The sequence below is a fragment of the Stegastes partitus genome, unplaced genomic scaffold (genome assembly GCF_000690725.1).
Source record: "Stegastes partitus isolate 25-593 unplaced genomic scaffold, Stegastes_partitus-1.0.2 Scaffold1053, whole genome shotgun sequence".
NCBI lineage: Eukaryota > Metazoa > Chordata > Actinopteri > Pomacentridae > Stegastes > Stegastes partitus.
In genome coordinates this window covers 20,833-37,239 of record NW_007578784.1, presented here as the reverse complement: position 1 = coordinate 37,239, position 16,407 = coordinate 20,833, and the positions used below count along the sequence as shown (strand labels likewise).

The 16,407-nt window shown below is 42.7% G+C and overlaps 1 protein-coding gene across 1 annotated transcript; it reads left to right on the top strand.

Annotated features, from left to right (window-relative positions):
• The first annotated feature begins 410 nt into the window (after window positions 1-410).
• Window positions 411-15,939, top strand: galnt12 (UDP-N-acetyl-alpha-D-galactosamine:polypeptide N-acetylgalactosaminyltransferase 12). Its single transcript, XM_008295495.1, has 11 exons — window positions 411-470; window positions 617-1,305; window positions 1,762-1,931; window positions 3,738-3,927; window positions 4,224-4,409; window positions 4,639-4,756; window positions 5,610-5,786; window positions 8,573-8,704; window positions 8,885-8,998; window positions 11,002-11,157; window positions 12,759-15,939. Exons 2-11 carry the CDS (start codon window positions 956-958, stop codon window positions 12,897-12,899), a joined length of 1,734 nt encoding a protein of 577 aa, XP_008293717.1. The 5' UTR covers window positions 411-470; window positions 617-955; the 3' UTR covers window positions 12,900-15,939.
• The last annotated feature ends 468 nt before the right edge of the window (window positions 15,940-16,407 follow it).

Here is a 16,407-nt window from a genome sequence, read left to right as displayed (position 1 = left end):
GGTAGACGATGGAAAAGTGGGTTTTCTGAAGGTTTGTGAAGATGGAGTTATCTGTTTTATATGTTTGCAATATATAATAGGCATTATATATTTTATCTTCTTGTTATTATATTCATTGTTATAATTACATAAAGTTACACTTAACCTTTCCTGTTATGTTACACATTTCAACACTGGCCCTGATAACCTCATTGTTTCATTTGATGTATTTTTTGTAAAAACAAAACAAAACAAAACATTTATTTAATGTTGATATAAAGTAATATAAAAGTTTTTAATGCTTAAATATCATTGTTGTCGTTTTTTTTTTTTTTTTAAAAGTGCCCTCCAGTAAAATTTGTCTAGAACCGCCACAAGCTTTTATTTTGACATGTGTAAACCGGTAGTTAGCTCCGCTAGCTTGACAGCTCACTTCAACGCCAATTGAAGTAGCCTGGAGGCAAAGTTTGTGTCTGCTCCGCAAACAACAGGTGAGGCTGCATTGTTTCGCAAATTATGACAACCCTGTTAACACGAAGACAATTTAGTATTTGAATTCACTTTCGTCGCTGAAAAGTGAAGCAAACAGCGGAGGAGGGCTTTTGATTTGACCTAGATTTTGTCGTTTCTCCAACAGGTTAAGGCAGCTAACTAACTAATCCCGGGAGATAACCGTCGGCTAATCTGTTTGCTAATCTTTCACACCTCTGTGGCTCACCGTGGAGGAGGACGAAGAGGAGGAGGAGAAGGAGGAGGAGGAGGAGGGGGAGTGTTTTCTACTCCCGCAAGTTCTTTTCAGAGACTCCTGGTTGGACTTTCACAATGAAAACCAACTTTGACGCAAACTCCGTACACTCTCCACCTGGACTTCTCCTCAAAGTACGAACCTGAAGTAGCGAAACGGGACCGCGACGAGGCTCAAACTAGCTCCTTGGGACGCTCGGGGCATGAGACCTCGACCTAACTTTGCGACACGATGGCAGCTTGCGGAAGAAGGAACAGACCCAAGCTGCTCGCTTTTCTCTTCGGTGCCACTCTGGTGGGATATCTGATATTTGTCGGGCTGAACTCCGGGGACGTGGGCGCTGCTGGTCGACGGGAAGCCCCCGGAGGAGAGGTGGACAACGAGCTGCTCAAGAAGCCCGTCTACGAGAGGCCCCCCTTGGATCTCAACGTCCTGGGAGAAATGGGCAAAGCTGTGAAGCTGAAGCTGAACGAGGAGGAGAGGAGGGAGCAAGAGGAGAGTCTCAAGAAGCACCAGATTAACGTTTATGTCAGTGATAAAGTGTCGCTCCACCGCAGGCTGCCGGAGAGATGGCACCCGCTGTAAGTTCAGAGATGTCAGCTGTTTGCATCTGAACTGTCTCTGAGTGGGGAAGTTTCATGCAGTTTAGATGTAAAGTTATAACCCAAGTTAATGCATGCCACAAAGGGGGAGTACTATTGAGTCATTTGCTGTTTGGGTGGAGTAGTAACTGCAGCTTGCCATATCTGAGTGTGTTCTGCCATCCTGCCTGTGTACACTCACTCATCCTGGTCATGAGGGCTTCAGTTAAAAAAAAAGCAGATCTTTCTTATTTCACCTCTTATCCAGGAGGCCTTTTCACTTCAGCACCAAAGAAGCCTCTTGGTGCAGAACTGAAGAAGCCTCTTAGATGAGAAGTGGGAAGTCCAGTTGCTTTTTGCTGTCTTCCACTGTTTGCACTTCAAGTGTGTGTCCCATCAGGATATCCGTGTGCAGCCTCACCTCTTTTTATTTATGCCCTAACACTCTCCGAACAGCTGCAGAGAGCTGAAGTACGACTACAGGTCTCTGCCGACGACCTCCGTGGTGATCGCCTTCTACAACGAGGCCTGGTCCACCCTGCTGAGGACGGTCCACAGCGTGCTGGAGACTTCCCCTGACATCCTGTTGAAAGAGGTGGTGCTGGTGGATGACTACAGTGACAGAGGTACAGGCGCAGACAGTGAAGAGCCAGGTTTTGTTTCTGCAGTACAGGAGGCTGCAGTTGTAGGGCCTTTATTTGTTCAGGATAACTGCACCTACTGAATTGGATGATTACTAAAGTGTGCCAACATTCCACCCAAATTGTACCATCTGTCCAAATATTGGGAGTCCCCCCCCCACCTCCTCTCCCCCACTCAAATACGACTCACTAACTAACAAGTATTAGCATTAAAGATTTACTCTACAGAAAAGAAGACTTTCTGATGTGCAGTTAACTTGGTTGCTCAGAGCTGTGCGTTGAGCAGGTTGTGTAATTTGCATACTTTAGTAATTATCAGGTAAACTCATATGCTATGACCTTTGTTGTCACAAAATCTCACAGGTTTTTTCGAAAGGATGGCAAAAAGCATGACACACCCTGTCTCTGACAAACTGTCAGTAACTCTGTTATCAAACTAAAACTGTTTTCAGTATTAAACAAACAAACTATGATTAACAATCGGTATTTACAGTATGCTGCCAGAAATGAATTCCTTTCTTTTGATAGGCTGAATGCCACTCTCTTAGTTATCCAGTTCAGTAGGTATCATGAAAGACAAAGAGTCCCAAAAATCCAGTTCTACAACTGCAAAACCTGGGAAACTGCAACCTCCTCTGCTGCTCGTAAAGAGAGCCCGCATGTTGCAGACAGGTGGACTGATAGGCAAAAGGGCTGTGGGCAGGGTCGCTGGCAGTCATAATGGACAGAAAGGTTGATAAAGGTTAACACATGGAATCACACGAGTAAGTGGCAGTCACTTGTTTGTGAGATGGGTAGAAGGGAGGAAGGTAGACTGACATGATGGCAATTTGGAAAGTCAAACAGAGCTGCAGGGAAATCAGATACAGTAGGCATCAAGCTAGTCCCACAGATATCAATGTTACATGCCTGGGCATTGTTTTATCTTCCATATGAATATTTAAATATTCTAAGGATTATTTCTGACGGTAATTAATTCTTTGCCTGGTGTATTGGAAGGCTGTGTGCTTGGATGTATTTTTGGTCGTCATATTTCTAACAAGAAAAAGCAAGAACGCAGCACTGTCTGACCTATTTACAAATTAACAAAAGCTGTGCTTGTTCTCAGGGACAACAATGTGTTTTAGTTCAAACCATTCAGTGTCTGTCTGTTCTGTACCCAGACTACAGGGACGTAGATTTTCTAAGGGAGCGGTTCCACAACATTTTGGATTCTAAGCCTCTAAATGAAGCAATGCCTGCCTCTCCCTTTGCCCTGAAGTCAATTACGCATACAGAGTGTTGAACATGCTAACCAATGAATGATGTCACTATCTCGCCTTGTTTTCAATTAGTGCACTGGAGAAGCAGGAGGGATGGAGGCTGAAAACATCTCCCAGTCATAAATAGAAAAAAAATCGATGCATAATAGATATGTAGCGTAAAAATATGTTGTAATTCAATCCCAAAAATCATTATTGGAACCATCCAAAGATCAAAGATAAAGCAGGTGGTCGTGTCTTGACTGCCTGCTTCAGAGATAAATGACCAGTGCATGGTGAATTCAACCATTCTGTATCAAACACTCTTTATCCACGTCTTTCTTTATTACCTTGACTCGCTTATTTAAAGCTCATAGCAGATTTTATTAGTTCTGCTATGCTTGTTGTCCTTGTTCCATTTATTCATTCAGCGTTTCAAGCGATTTTGAGAAACATTTCTGCGCTCAATACAGTCACGGCCTTCATAAAATCATAGGAAATAGCACATTTTTTAGATGCTTTATCTGCTTTTCTCTTTAATTTCCTGAAGCTCATCTGAAGGAGCCGCTGGAGAGGTACATCGCAGATTTGAAGAAGGTGCGTCTGATCCGCGCCACAAAGAGGGAGGGGCTGGTGCGGGCCCGGTTGCTAGGGGCGTCCATTACCACAGGTGACGTCCTGACCTTCCTGGATTGCCACTGCGAGTGTCATGAGGGCTGGTTAGAGCCCCTGCTTCAAAGGTGAGAAAGCAGTCATCCGGAAAAGAAAGGACTCTTCCCCTTGAGTATTTTGTCACAGTGTGGCCTTTAGAAAGACGGTCTTTTAGTCCAAGTGTCACAAAGTGAAGCTGCAGGAGCTCTGTTTTGTGGCTGACTCACACCCAGGTAGCTCAGCTCTAGACTGTCTATCGAGCAAAGGCAACACCGAAAGTTTACACAGACATTTGAGATGAACAAATTGCTTGCTCTGTAACACCACTTCCCCTCTGTCAACGGCCTCTCTCTCTCTCTCTCTCTCTCTCTCCTTTCTCCACAAGGATCAAAGAGGAGCCGACAGCTGTAGTGTGTCCTGTCATCGATGTGATTGACTGGAACACCTTCCAGTATTTAGGCAACTCTGCAGAACCTCAAATTGGAGGGTTTGATTGGCGGTTGGTCTTCACCTGGCATACTGTCCCAGAGTACGAGCAGAAACGCCGTAGCTCGCCCACCGACGTGATCAGGTGTGGTTGTAGGACTCTTCAACAACAGAGAACAGAACCAAATCCCTTATATATATATATTTTGTGATGTTTCAGGACAGTCAGTACATTATTACAGTATTCTTACTGCTACTCCCAGTTGGTGCTAAACACCAAGCTGACATTCTTAGTTTCTTTGTCTCCAGATAATTCTATCTGTCTCATCTGCGAATGAAATGCAGGTTAATTGTTGTCATGTTTTTGTCTTCAGGTCTCCTACGATGGCAGGGGGTCTGTTTTCTGTGGGCAGGAATTACTTCCATTACCTTGGGACATATGACACAGGGATGGAGGTGTGGGGAGGAGAGAACCTAGAATTCTCTTTTAGGGTAAGAAACACCAGATCGTTTGCCAGACGAAGTTTTAGTTTGTACCTGTTTATAGTATATCAAATGGATTATGATACCATTTTACAGTATACAAGCTAGCATTTTCTGACCGTGCTGACCTTTAATCTTCTGTACGGTGGAAGATACATCACATATGTCACGATGTCTTGCTTGTGTCACAGCCGAGAATGCTTAGACAGATGATTTACTACAACACTGCAATAGATAGATAGTCAAAGCTTAAGGCGCACTATTATGTTGAAGTAGTGTGTCCCAACTGCGTGCTCACTGCATCTGACAATACATACTTTGTAAGTGCAGTTGCAGAAAGGAAAAAGATGAAGTATGTGAAATGGATTTCAGGCTTCTTTGTGTGTCTGCATGTACATATACAGTGCATGTATTCTGCAGGCCCCTAGCTTTATGGAAAATAGGCACAATGCACACACTGTGTCCATATTGCCATAAAAATGCACTCCTTTTAGCACCAAGCCACAGTTCACAAGACATTCAGGCCTGGCTTGCATTTGCCAAGAGCCACGTGACGACTCCTCATTTTCTGTGAAAACCACAATGAAAGAATTCTAACTAAACAACCAGTGAAAACAGGCCAACAAGTTTAATACTTTAATTGCTGTGAAGAATTTGAACATCCCTTTTCTAAAATAACCACAATTTCCCAGAGGGGAGGACCCAAAAATATGTCTCCCTAATAACAAAACAGCTTTTCTGTTTCCAAGCTTCTCCACAACAAGGCTGTGCTTTGTGTTGTCTGATTGAATCATGGCTTAGAGGCTAACCAAATCCTCGTGGTGGTGGTGGTGGTGGTGGTGGTGTTGTTGATGTCTCTTAGATTTGGCAATGTGGAGGCAGCCTGGAGATCCACCCATGCTCCCATGTGGGTCATGTGTTCCCAAAAAAGGCCCCTTACTCACGAAGCAAAGCGTTGGCAAACAGCGTGAGAGCAGCTGAGGTCTGGATGGATGAATACAAGGAGATGTACTACCATCGAAACCCCCACGCACGACTGGTGAGTCTGCACAGATGGTGCGAGTGTGCGTGTACGTGTGCTTTAGTGGTATCTAACACAACCAGAGCTGTTTTTCAAGCAGGCATTTTATCTTATTTAATGACTGAATGACTTGTTTTCTCTATGGAGTATTGTGAACGCAGCATATTTGTTGCAGCTGCACTCACCACAACACCGTCTGATTGATAAGTCCCTTGATTTCACCAATGAACACACTCTCAGTCTCACTTCACACACATGCAAAAAAAAAAAAACTTCCATGCACTCTTTCCTGTCAGAAACTACACAAACGCACTCGCTGCTCCCCCGCTGTGCTGTAAAAGCTCCCCTGATTAAGTGACACTTGGGATACATGAGTGGCAGACACCCAAGGTGACAGGGGTGTCAGGGCATTCCGGTGTGTGATTACCACCTTTCCGTGTCACTTTGTGCCAGCGGGTGTCACCCACCTGTCCTTGAAAGGATGAGAGCCACGCTAACCCGTGGGGTGCCCTGCTTTTGTGCGTGTGCATGCGTTGGCCAGTGTGTGACAGTGTAGTTAAGAGGAGAAGCTCTCTAAACACAGATCAGGTGGCGCTCATCTCCCTAAGAGGAGGTAGATTTGCCAAAAGGTAATAACACTAAAGCCTCTAAGCAAGCACAGCTGATCTGCTTGTGCTTTGACGTACAGGTAGATGAGTATTTAGGCATACAAGATTCTTAAAAATATATTGGGTTTAATTTTATGTTCTAATTTTCAGCATCTAACAGGGGTATCTCACTATTTGTTCTGCTAATTTAGCTGTTTCTGTTAGTGTCTTTCTGTGATTTGTATTGTTTCTGATGCCCAGATGCAGATTTTGTTGAATCATATGAAGAAATTATAAATCTCTGCTGTGACTTTAAACAGGAGTCAAGTCAGTTTATTTAAAAGCACATTGAAAAACAACAAGTATTGACCAAAAAAGCTCTACGACTAAAAAACAGCAGTATGAAACAGTACTGGTAACACAACATGGGCAAAACAGCACAAGTAAAATATCAAAAGTCACTCAGGAGCAGCTACTGCAAAGGCCTGATCTCAAGTTAACCAGTAGCCTCTGGTCAGCAGACCTCAGTGACCTTCTGGGAGTGTGTAAAGTCAAAAGATCAGTGTGGTAGGGAGGCACTAACCAGTTAACACATTCAAAATCAAACAATAAAATCTTCAAATCATTTCTAAATCTAACTGGGAGCCAGTGCAGTGAGCGACAGTGCTTTGGATCGTTTGCAGGTGAGTAGGCAGAGACTAGTCAGAAAGGTCAATAAATCTGAAACTGTGCTGCGGATGGAGCCCTGGGTTCTGGGTGTGTTTGCCAAGATGTTTCCAGGCTAAGAGAGAAGATTCCATCAGCTAAAACATTTAAGAGCACTTCCTTTAGTCCAAACACATTTGCTTTAGTGATGAGGATGTAAAGCACTTTTTTTTTTCTTCTTGTATTTTCCTGGGGAGCTTTCAGACATTCACCTGAGATAAATTCTGCAATGCATCTGTGTAAATGAGAACTTCAGGGAAGGTGTGACTAAGTTAGACTTTGACCTGGTTCCAATCTTATGAGCTAGATAACTTGCTCCAATACATTTATGGTTAATTTTTAATGCATACTTTCCCTGCCTACAACTCATTCATCCTGCCCCCAGAGCAAAAAAACACAATGTATTGGGTTTTGCAGGATGACAGGTCACTGATGCTGTCAAGTTGATGAGGTACCTGTCAGTCTACATGAGTTACATTTACTCAACTCTTGGTTAATTAGTTATAAAGCAGTGACCTCAATGCCATCATTTTCAGGGATGATGCAAATAAAAGGGAAGCTCTGATAAAACATGCCTCTGATGGTTCTTGTCCACTGCTGTTTAACTAATTGGCACCTCTCTGTGCTCTTCTGCGCATCAAATTAGCTTCTAGTTGCTCCCTCAGGTTTTTTTTCTTTTTAGTGACCACTTTCTGATCCATATGCTGGATGGCCCCTGGGCTGCTAGTCATCGTTATCTTTGCTTGTCATTGGCACCTCTGCTGGTCCTTGCTTTATGTCTTATTGGCCTGACATGCTGCACTTGCCCACACTGTCATCTGATAGTCCACGCTGGACTTATTGACAGAGGACTGCCTCCTTTGGGAATCACTCTTATGGCCAAATAAATTGATGAAGAGCCAATTAGGGCTGTGTTTGGGCAAGCCACTGTCATCCATCATCCTGCAGTACTACAGTATTCTTCTTACAGCAGGGAAGGTGTGGTGAGCGTATGCTTACTGGCACATAAAAGTTGAGTGTTCTTGTACATACTGTAATGAACTTGTCTCGGTTAATCTATTAAGTGTGTGTGTGTGTGTAACTATGTATGAATAAAGGTAAGCACACACTGTTTGCACAAGCTGATACTTCAAATAGAAGCCGATCCACTTGTTTGACTAGTATTGTTAGATTTTTGTGGAAAGGTTTCTTTGAGAGGGTGTTACTATTTGGCACGAATTCTAATTGTGTAGATGGTGCTGTTGTGTATTGTCTCAGCACAGTGCCGTGCTATGAAGAGATATTCTTTGACGTATGAACTGTCTGATGTTGATTACACGGGAGTGTTCGCACATAAGGTCTTAATTTGACTATAAGAGAGCCAAAATGGCAGCGATTCACACTTCATGATGTAATATTCATATGAAAGCATCTCTGTTCTTCTTTATGTTGTTTTTATTCTCAGGGTGTTAAGACAGAAAAGTGAAATGACAGTGATGAAATGGAACTTTCATTTGTGGTCTTTGTTTCTAGGAGGCATTTGGAGACGTGACAGAGCGGAGGATGCTTAGAGAGAAGCTGGGCTGTAAAAACTTCAGGTGGTATCTAGACAACATTTACCCTGATATTCACATCCCACAGGATCGACCAGGCATGTTTGGAATGGTGAGCACACGTCTAAGTTTCTGATGGTTTAAATAATCGACTAACCAGTAAGCAACAATGGGATTAAGCAGTGTACACACGACACTTCTTAAAAAGATTGGAATGCAAAAGTGTGCTCTTTCCCTGCAATAAGATTCACTTTTTAAAAAAAGATTCACTGATGTGACTGTCCTTTGCTAGCTAAAGAACCGGGGCAAGACCAACTACTGTTTCGACTACAACCCTGCAGATGAACACAAGATGGTGGGCCAAAGGGTCATCCTCTACCCGTGTCACGGCATGGGCCAGAACCAGGTATGGGTCATCAGTCTTTCAGGCCACATGCCATGAAATATTTCTCGACATCATGTGAAAAAGCACCCACTCCTTAGCTTGTTGAAAAAGTGACCAAATAAACATGCATTGTGGAAAACGGTGAACATTAGCGGTAGATAGCTGATTGGCATGTAAAGGTAGAGAGGTTTGTTTAGATGTTGGTTTGGTCTTCACTCTTCGAAATTTAGGGGGCCACGAGGATAAAACCAATGCAGGTGCATGGAGAACATTCAAACTTCTTCGACTTCAATACATTGTTTTATTAGTTTTCAGTTTTCCAAATTTAACATAAGAACTATACCACCACCCACTGTTTGTGTCGAGTCAAATTTTCTCAAGGTATAGGCTGAAAATGGGCTTTATATGAGCACACAAAGACAAATGGCAACACCTGGTGCAGCCACCATAAAGACAGGACCCTGCTGAACATAAGACCACCGTTACGCACCAGTGGAGGTGATCAATCTTAGTCCTAGTTAAAGCTAGTCAGAGCGTTTCCATGACCACAGTGGTGTGTGTTTGCGCACTTTGCATGGAGCATGTTTTTTTTTTAGGCTGCATTGATGTTTTAAATTAAGTCTAATGGGATTTCTTGTTGTCCTGATCACATGTATTTACTTGCCGTCCCCTTACACCCTCCCCTCCTTGATTCTCACCACCATTACCAGGACTCCAGACTAACTTTTTCACTGGTAGCCCCTGTGCGAGCAACTCTCTGATTTGGTCGCATCTTCCACCTAGTCACAGGCAAAACATGACTTGCTGAACATTTTCTTGTCGATATACTCTACAATTTACTGATGTTCGCCCCACACTAAAGGCTGCGGTAGCTGCTGTTGGTGTCTGTGGTGTGCTCAGACGAGTGTGCGACCAAGAATGACTTTAAAAAGAGTTAAACTAGGGCGTTCTCATGTCAGATTTGTCTAAGATGAAACAGAGTGATTTTTTTTACATGCACTTTTTTTCTATGAGCGGAACAAACAGCGCATGCACGTTTTTCACGAGAAGACCTCATTTTTAAGTGTAAATGGCGCAGTACACCAAAGTTATAAAAGTAGTACTTTCCACCACTGTGGTTAACACAGTAGCTGCCTGTGCCAGTTACAGCAACACTAAACCAGCTTAATGATCATCATGCACTTACACCAATGCAACTGCTTGAAATTTGAACTCGTACACTAAATAAAATGTGGCAAATGTGGCCATTTTGGTCGCAGTCTGGAGCCCTGATTACATATTATGTTAACCTTAAACCAGAGCCGCCCATCTCTTCCTGTTCTCAATGACTCCTTGTTCTCCATTTACCGTAGACAAAAGTAATCACGGTCATTAATAGCTGCTTAGATTTCCTTAAAGTGAGGACATAATTATCCTATTTCACAGTTGAAAGAACGGGCTTGTGGTTGTACTTTTACAAACCAGAGAATAATAGACTTGCACACCTATCTCAGGTTGCAAAATGATATACTGGCATTGTTGATACAAAGGGAGGGAGCATTTCCCAATGCCTTTTCCTTTGTGGTTGTCAGTAATCCAGGAAGCGCTGTGAAATTGTTATCCAGAACCCCTCTGTGGACACACACTGATGTCATCTTTGTTGAAAATGGGCTCTGCAGTGCTTGTGCTGTCTGCCTTATGAGAATGCTCTGCATGCTCCAGAGTCACACACCTTCAGCACTTGTCTGGGAGCACACAAGACATCTTTCTGTCCATTTTACTTCTTGATGCACATCTATTTCCGAGTCATACATGTACATTTATGCATTCATGTGCATGCACAAATTCCCTGACGATGACTAAGATGACATTCTGCTTTAACTGAAATATGGTGGCAATGAAAATGGAAAAAGTAATATGACAATGATAATGCAAGTTAATGAATTTAATATTACTTTCATTTCCTTTCATTTTGACATTTGACTTTACATAATTTACACAAAGGGTTTTACACGATAACACAGCTGTTTCATCTTCTCCAACAGTTTTTTGAATACTCTTCACATGGGGAGATCCGGTATAACACAAGGGAACCTGCTGGATGCATTGCGGGCGATAGCGTCAGTACCTACCTGACTGTCCAGCTGTGCTCAAAACAAGGAAAGTCTGTACCAGTGGACCAGAAATTTGTCTTCGACAAGGTGAGGCATAAAGTATATTTCTGTTTTTGGTGTCTGCATGTTTTAAATCCAAAGGGTGGCAAGAAAAGAGGTAATGTGGTGGCAGGAAAAGTACAGGATGAGCTTTTCGGTCGCCGTCTGGGAGAATAAGGGAAGTGTAAGATGAAATCAGAGTCGGGGACCACGAAACAGTTTCCTGATGAGTTTTCTGACTTCTTGTTGATGGACATTATTTATTACTTTCCTTTTGCAAACCATAGGTGTCGCTTCATAGTAACATATATAGCTCCACCACCATCATCCAGTCACCTTCAAACCTCTCTTCTTTCTTTCTCGTACTACACATTGTTTATTTAAGGGCTAAATTCTTCCATTGGTTGTACTAGCATGCCTAACTTTTTCCATTTAGATTCACCAGCACATGATTTAGGTGCACCCAAAGCTTTTTTGGTGTGAAATACTACATTTTAAGTGTAACATTTTTTGTCAGTTCCCATTCGGAATGAGTGCAAACTGGAATAAAGGTGCAGATAGACGTTTGTACATTGAACATGTTCTTGTTCATAAGGATGGTCTAAGCCTTTGGCTATATTCTAAACAGTGTTAAATATTATTTGTGACTCCTTGGGTTTGCTGCTGTCTCATGCTGAAACACTGTGGGAAGGGGGGGCTGCTCTGCCATTCATACATCTGCAAAGGACGACACAGGAAGAGTTTCTTGTGCTTATAATTGCGATACATAATGAGAGTGTCTACACAGGTTAGTAATTTACTTGAAGGGTTGTCGATGGTGTCGCGTGACAGATGTGCGTGCAGAGACGTGTGGACTTTAGATGGGGAACGTGTCACTCAGGTTTTCTGAAGCTTTAATTGTACGGACGTGCTCAAACGTCTCCCAGGTAGACTATCAGGACATGCTACAATCTTGTCTCACAAACCAGTGTGACCAGTGTCGCACCTAACAGATGTATGTTGCATGCTGGAGCCCTGTAGGCGCAAGTTTGTCTGTTTTCTGATTCATACTACATGATGTAAATCACAAGTGTTAACATTGGTTTGAAGCTGAGAGAATTTCATGATGAGAATCCCAGGACAAAAATCTAATTCACACCAAGCACATTTCAGAGACACTCCAGAGGTGCTGAGCACCATTGTGGCTGATACTAAACTGTAAATGAGAGTACCATCAAGCTGGATATTCACCACACAATGCTGAGTAGTGTTTAGCATGTGTTGAATGTAGGCACAGCGCACCAATGTCAGTAGCCCAGCCGCGCCATCTAAATGTAAATGGGATCCAAAAAAAAAGATGGAATCCATGTAACAAGGGTGCTAGATGCAGAGGTGGGAAAACGGAAACCGAAGCAAACAAACACGCATGAAAAGGTAACTAAATGTGCAACTCAATCAGGGCGGACTGTCTGTGTTCCAATATTAAGCTTTGGAGCTCTAAAGACAGTGATGCTGTTTAACAATGGTGAACATCACGGAGCTGCTGTTTTGTTTCCTCACACATGCAGTACTAATCGTTTGGGTTTGTTTTAACTACTTGCTGACCATTTGACAAAACTGTTGTGTTTTAGTTTCTTTGTAATGAATGTTTCCTAAATGTTTGTTTTCAGGAAGGGAGACTTCTCCATGTCATGAGCCAGAAGTGTGTTCATGCGCTAGACAAGACAGACAACGGGACACCAGCCCCCTCACTCCAACCCTGCTCCAACAGCTCCCACCAAAAGTGGTTCTTTGAGGAGAGAATGAAATAGTGTGAACCAAGAATAGAAGGGATTCTATATTTTTTTCATCCATTTTGCAATTAAATCTGCTCACATCCTGAAAAGTGAGATGAGAAAGCAGATTTAATTGCAGAATGGTTTTGGATATGTTTGCCTTGCTCTAAAAGGAGCCCAAAGGAGGACGCTTTTGTGCTTCCCTCCGAACTTTAAGCCTTTGCACATTTTTTTGTGCCAGCTGGATGAAATGGACCAATTGTAAATTATACTGATAAGTGCTTACTTTCTGAAGGACTTTGTACATATACGCTATACGTTTCTGGGACACCGGGGGCTCTCTGGAATATGCGTTATTTTTCTAATCAAGGAGATGTTTGAGAATTAGCGATAAAATGCACAACTACACATGCTGGCATCATTTATTTTTTCACACCACTGCTGCTGCGGTCTTTGAGAGGGAGATCAATTGAGCTCCTTTGCTTTACGAAAACATGGACAGAGGCACACAGAAACATGTGCATCCAACAACTGCTTCAAAAATCTGTCAACAAACTCGGGAGCCTCTTATGAGCTAGTGGCTGGCATTACAGTGATTTTTTTTTCTTTTCTTTTTTCAGAGACACGTCATGAGGTGTTATATGATGTTTGCGTCTTCTCCTGTAGAGGGGGCCAACGCTCCTCTCTGGGCATTCTCCTCTTACATCGTGTTCTCTGTTTGTGTGAGAAAGTGGGACGAACCTTCAGGTATTTTATTAGGAACCTTTTCAGGACATTGTGAGTGCTTTCTACTCCTACATAGCGGTGGCTAAGGAAGAAAAAAAAAAAAAGCTCCAGATGACAGGCATTATGTAAGTACTTAGGACCTCTTCAGCTTAATCACCTAACTACTGATTACAGGAGAAACTCCCGTCTTGCTCTGTTCTGCTTTGAATACAATAGTTTTGAAATTTAACTGAGGTGAAATGGTTATTTTGCCAGCTTTTGTAGTCAGTTTTGTACTTTTTTCCCCAATATTATGTAAGTCTACTTCGTGCTCTTGAAGTAGTATGCAGCTTGAGAAGACTCAATCAGCCATATTTCATGGATTTGTTTCACGTGGGTTTGTTTTAAAATGATGTATTTTCTAGATTGAACTTATTTTAAAGATTCTCTACACACATATCACACTGAAATCGTAAAAATAGGATCTACTTTCTTGTTATAATTGCCCACGTGGAACCCATAGAAAATGCCTAATATATATATTTTTAAAAAGTATATATTATAATGTAATTCTGGGAATGGGAAGAATGCTCTGAATGTATGTACTCGCACCGTGAGACAGGACGATTGCAGTTGTTAGGGTGGTGACAAAGTGTCTGCATACGTAAGCACAGGCATGGAGGCGTCGCCCTGGGAGTATGTATCTTAGTCTGGTGGGTTGCACCGCTTCGTGCGCGCTGCCTCTGTGCTCATCCGTTACAAACAGACAACTATAGATCCGAGCTCGAGCCGCGGTCACTTGTGTGGCGGTCCCTCAGGCTACGCAACGGGACTGAGGGGAAACACAGCGGAGGAGCAGACAGTTGTTGGTGTCTCCAGAGTGCTGGGATGCCAGATGGCTTCCTGATTGATTTTTCTGGTCCTTTCCCAATTCTTTTATCACCCCCCCTTTTTTTTCCATTTCTGTGTCAGAGTTGTGCGGTGGAGGACTTATCTTTTGGACCCGCGCCAGCCAAATCCTCCTCCGATGAGCACTTGTATACTCATGCGCTTGAGGTTTGATTCATGAACGGAAGTCGTCAAGAGTACAGTTTTTGACAGCAGGAGCAGATAATGGAGGAGACTGAATGAAGCAATTTGTGACCTCTTCCTTACCATTAACCTTGACAGGCTGTTGGCCCGGCGGTCTCAAAGGAGTTCTGTTTGGAATGGATTTGAGGGGACGATCGTGCTGAAATAGATTTTTTTTGCAATTGATTCTGAATGTATGCTCAGAAAAGGATAAGTGGGAGATAGAAAAAGCAGAAAATACATTCCAGACATTTTGGAATATAGACATAATTCCTGGGTTGAAGTTTCTAGTAGTTCCTGGAGGCTTTTCGTTAGGATTATGGGAACAAGGGGAGAAGTGAAATGGACTGAAGGACCAATAGGAAGATTATGGTCAGCTTGTGTTTGTGTTGGGTGGTCTTCATATCAGAGCCCTGTATGCCTCAGAACAGTAACAGGTAGAGACAGTTTACACGGAGTTCACGGTCCCCTTAGCTTCCCACGAAGCCTTCCGCGTGCATCATCCATGACACGCCACATTCACCAGGATCAGGTGAAATTGCCCTTTTAATAGCGTGCTCATGCTTTATGTATCGAACACTTAAGAAGTGACAGCTTTTCCATTTCCGCCAGTTTATGTCTTGAGCCTGAGTGCGGTATAAATATTCTATCCTGTTATTAAAAGGGGTTATTTATTGTTCCCCGCGGCCATCTGTTATTCCAGCCATGTCTTACATAGTAAAGCATTTTTACTGTGGCGTTATTTTCTATGCTAATTTGATATGGTGCACGTTGCAGGAATGAAATAGATATTTGCCGGTTTGGGATCTTATCTCTGCGGCGGGCTATGCAGAGTTTCCATTCCATCCAAAACCTGTCGTAAACACAGATTTTCCAGGGATCTGTCGAAGCAGTTGATCTTGCAAAGCGGTGAATCGTATTGTCAACCAACCCTAATGGACCATGAAGCGATGTTTTTGAAAAAGCTCGTTGATGTCTTCTGTTTGTCATGGTAAACAATTCCCAGTGGAGACGCTATGATTATTTAAGAGGTAAACAAACAATAATGCTGGAATTCAACACCGTGTCTGGTGTGGTAATGCTGTCACTAACTCCAGTGGCCTTTTTGTTGTAATTAGGAAAGTGAAAGCTGTAATTAACATAATTTTTTTTTCTATATTTGTAAGTAATGTCACATGTTTACTGTATGTCTTGTGTTTGTAATATTGTCTATCATTATTTAAAAAAAAAAAAACTGAAAATATTTTTCATCTGTGTGCTGATCGCCTTTGCTTATCAATTAAAGTGTGACTCATCTTCATCCACGGTGATTAAAACAGGCCGTCATCCACATTTAACTGCCGGAGACGTGAATCAAGATGCGTGGAGGATAATGAGAGAAGAAAAGGGGCGATATGGGGGGGAGGTGGGGGGGTAATAAGTTTTCCAACCATATCTGATTGGACTGATCACCGGCTGCTGAGTGAGATGGTAAAACATCGGCAAGTGTCTCTGCTGCCTCTAGTGTCGACACATCCCCTGTTCTCAGTTTCTCACCGATGATGCTTTTACTGTTTGTTCCATAAGAAACAGGATGTGCAGGATATGTCTTTGCATCGAGAGTGAGAGAGAAGTAGGCGTGAGGATAAAGATTTTTTCTAGTTTAATATAAAACTACACATACTAACACTTGTTCTTATATGAGGCTGCATCTTTTAAGCTCAAGTACAGCTCATTCCAAGTAATATTATTGAAGACGCCGCATGAGACGAGCTGGTTCCTCTCTCAC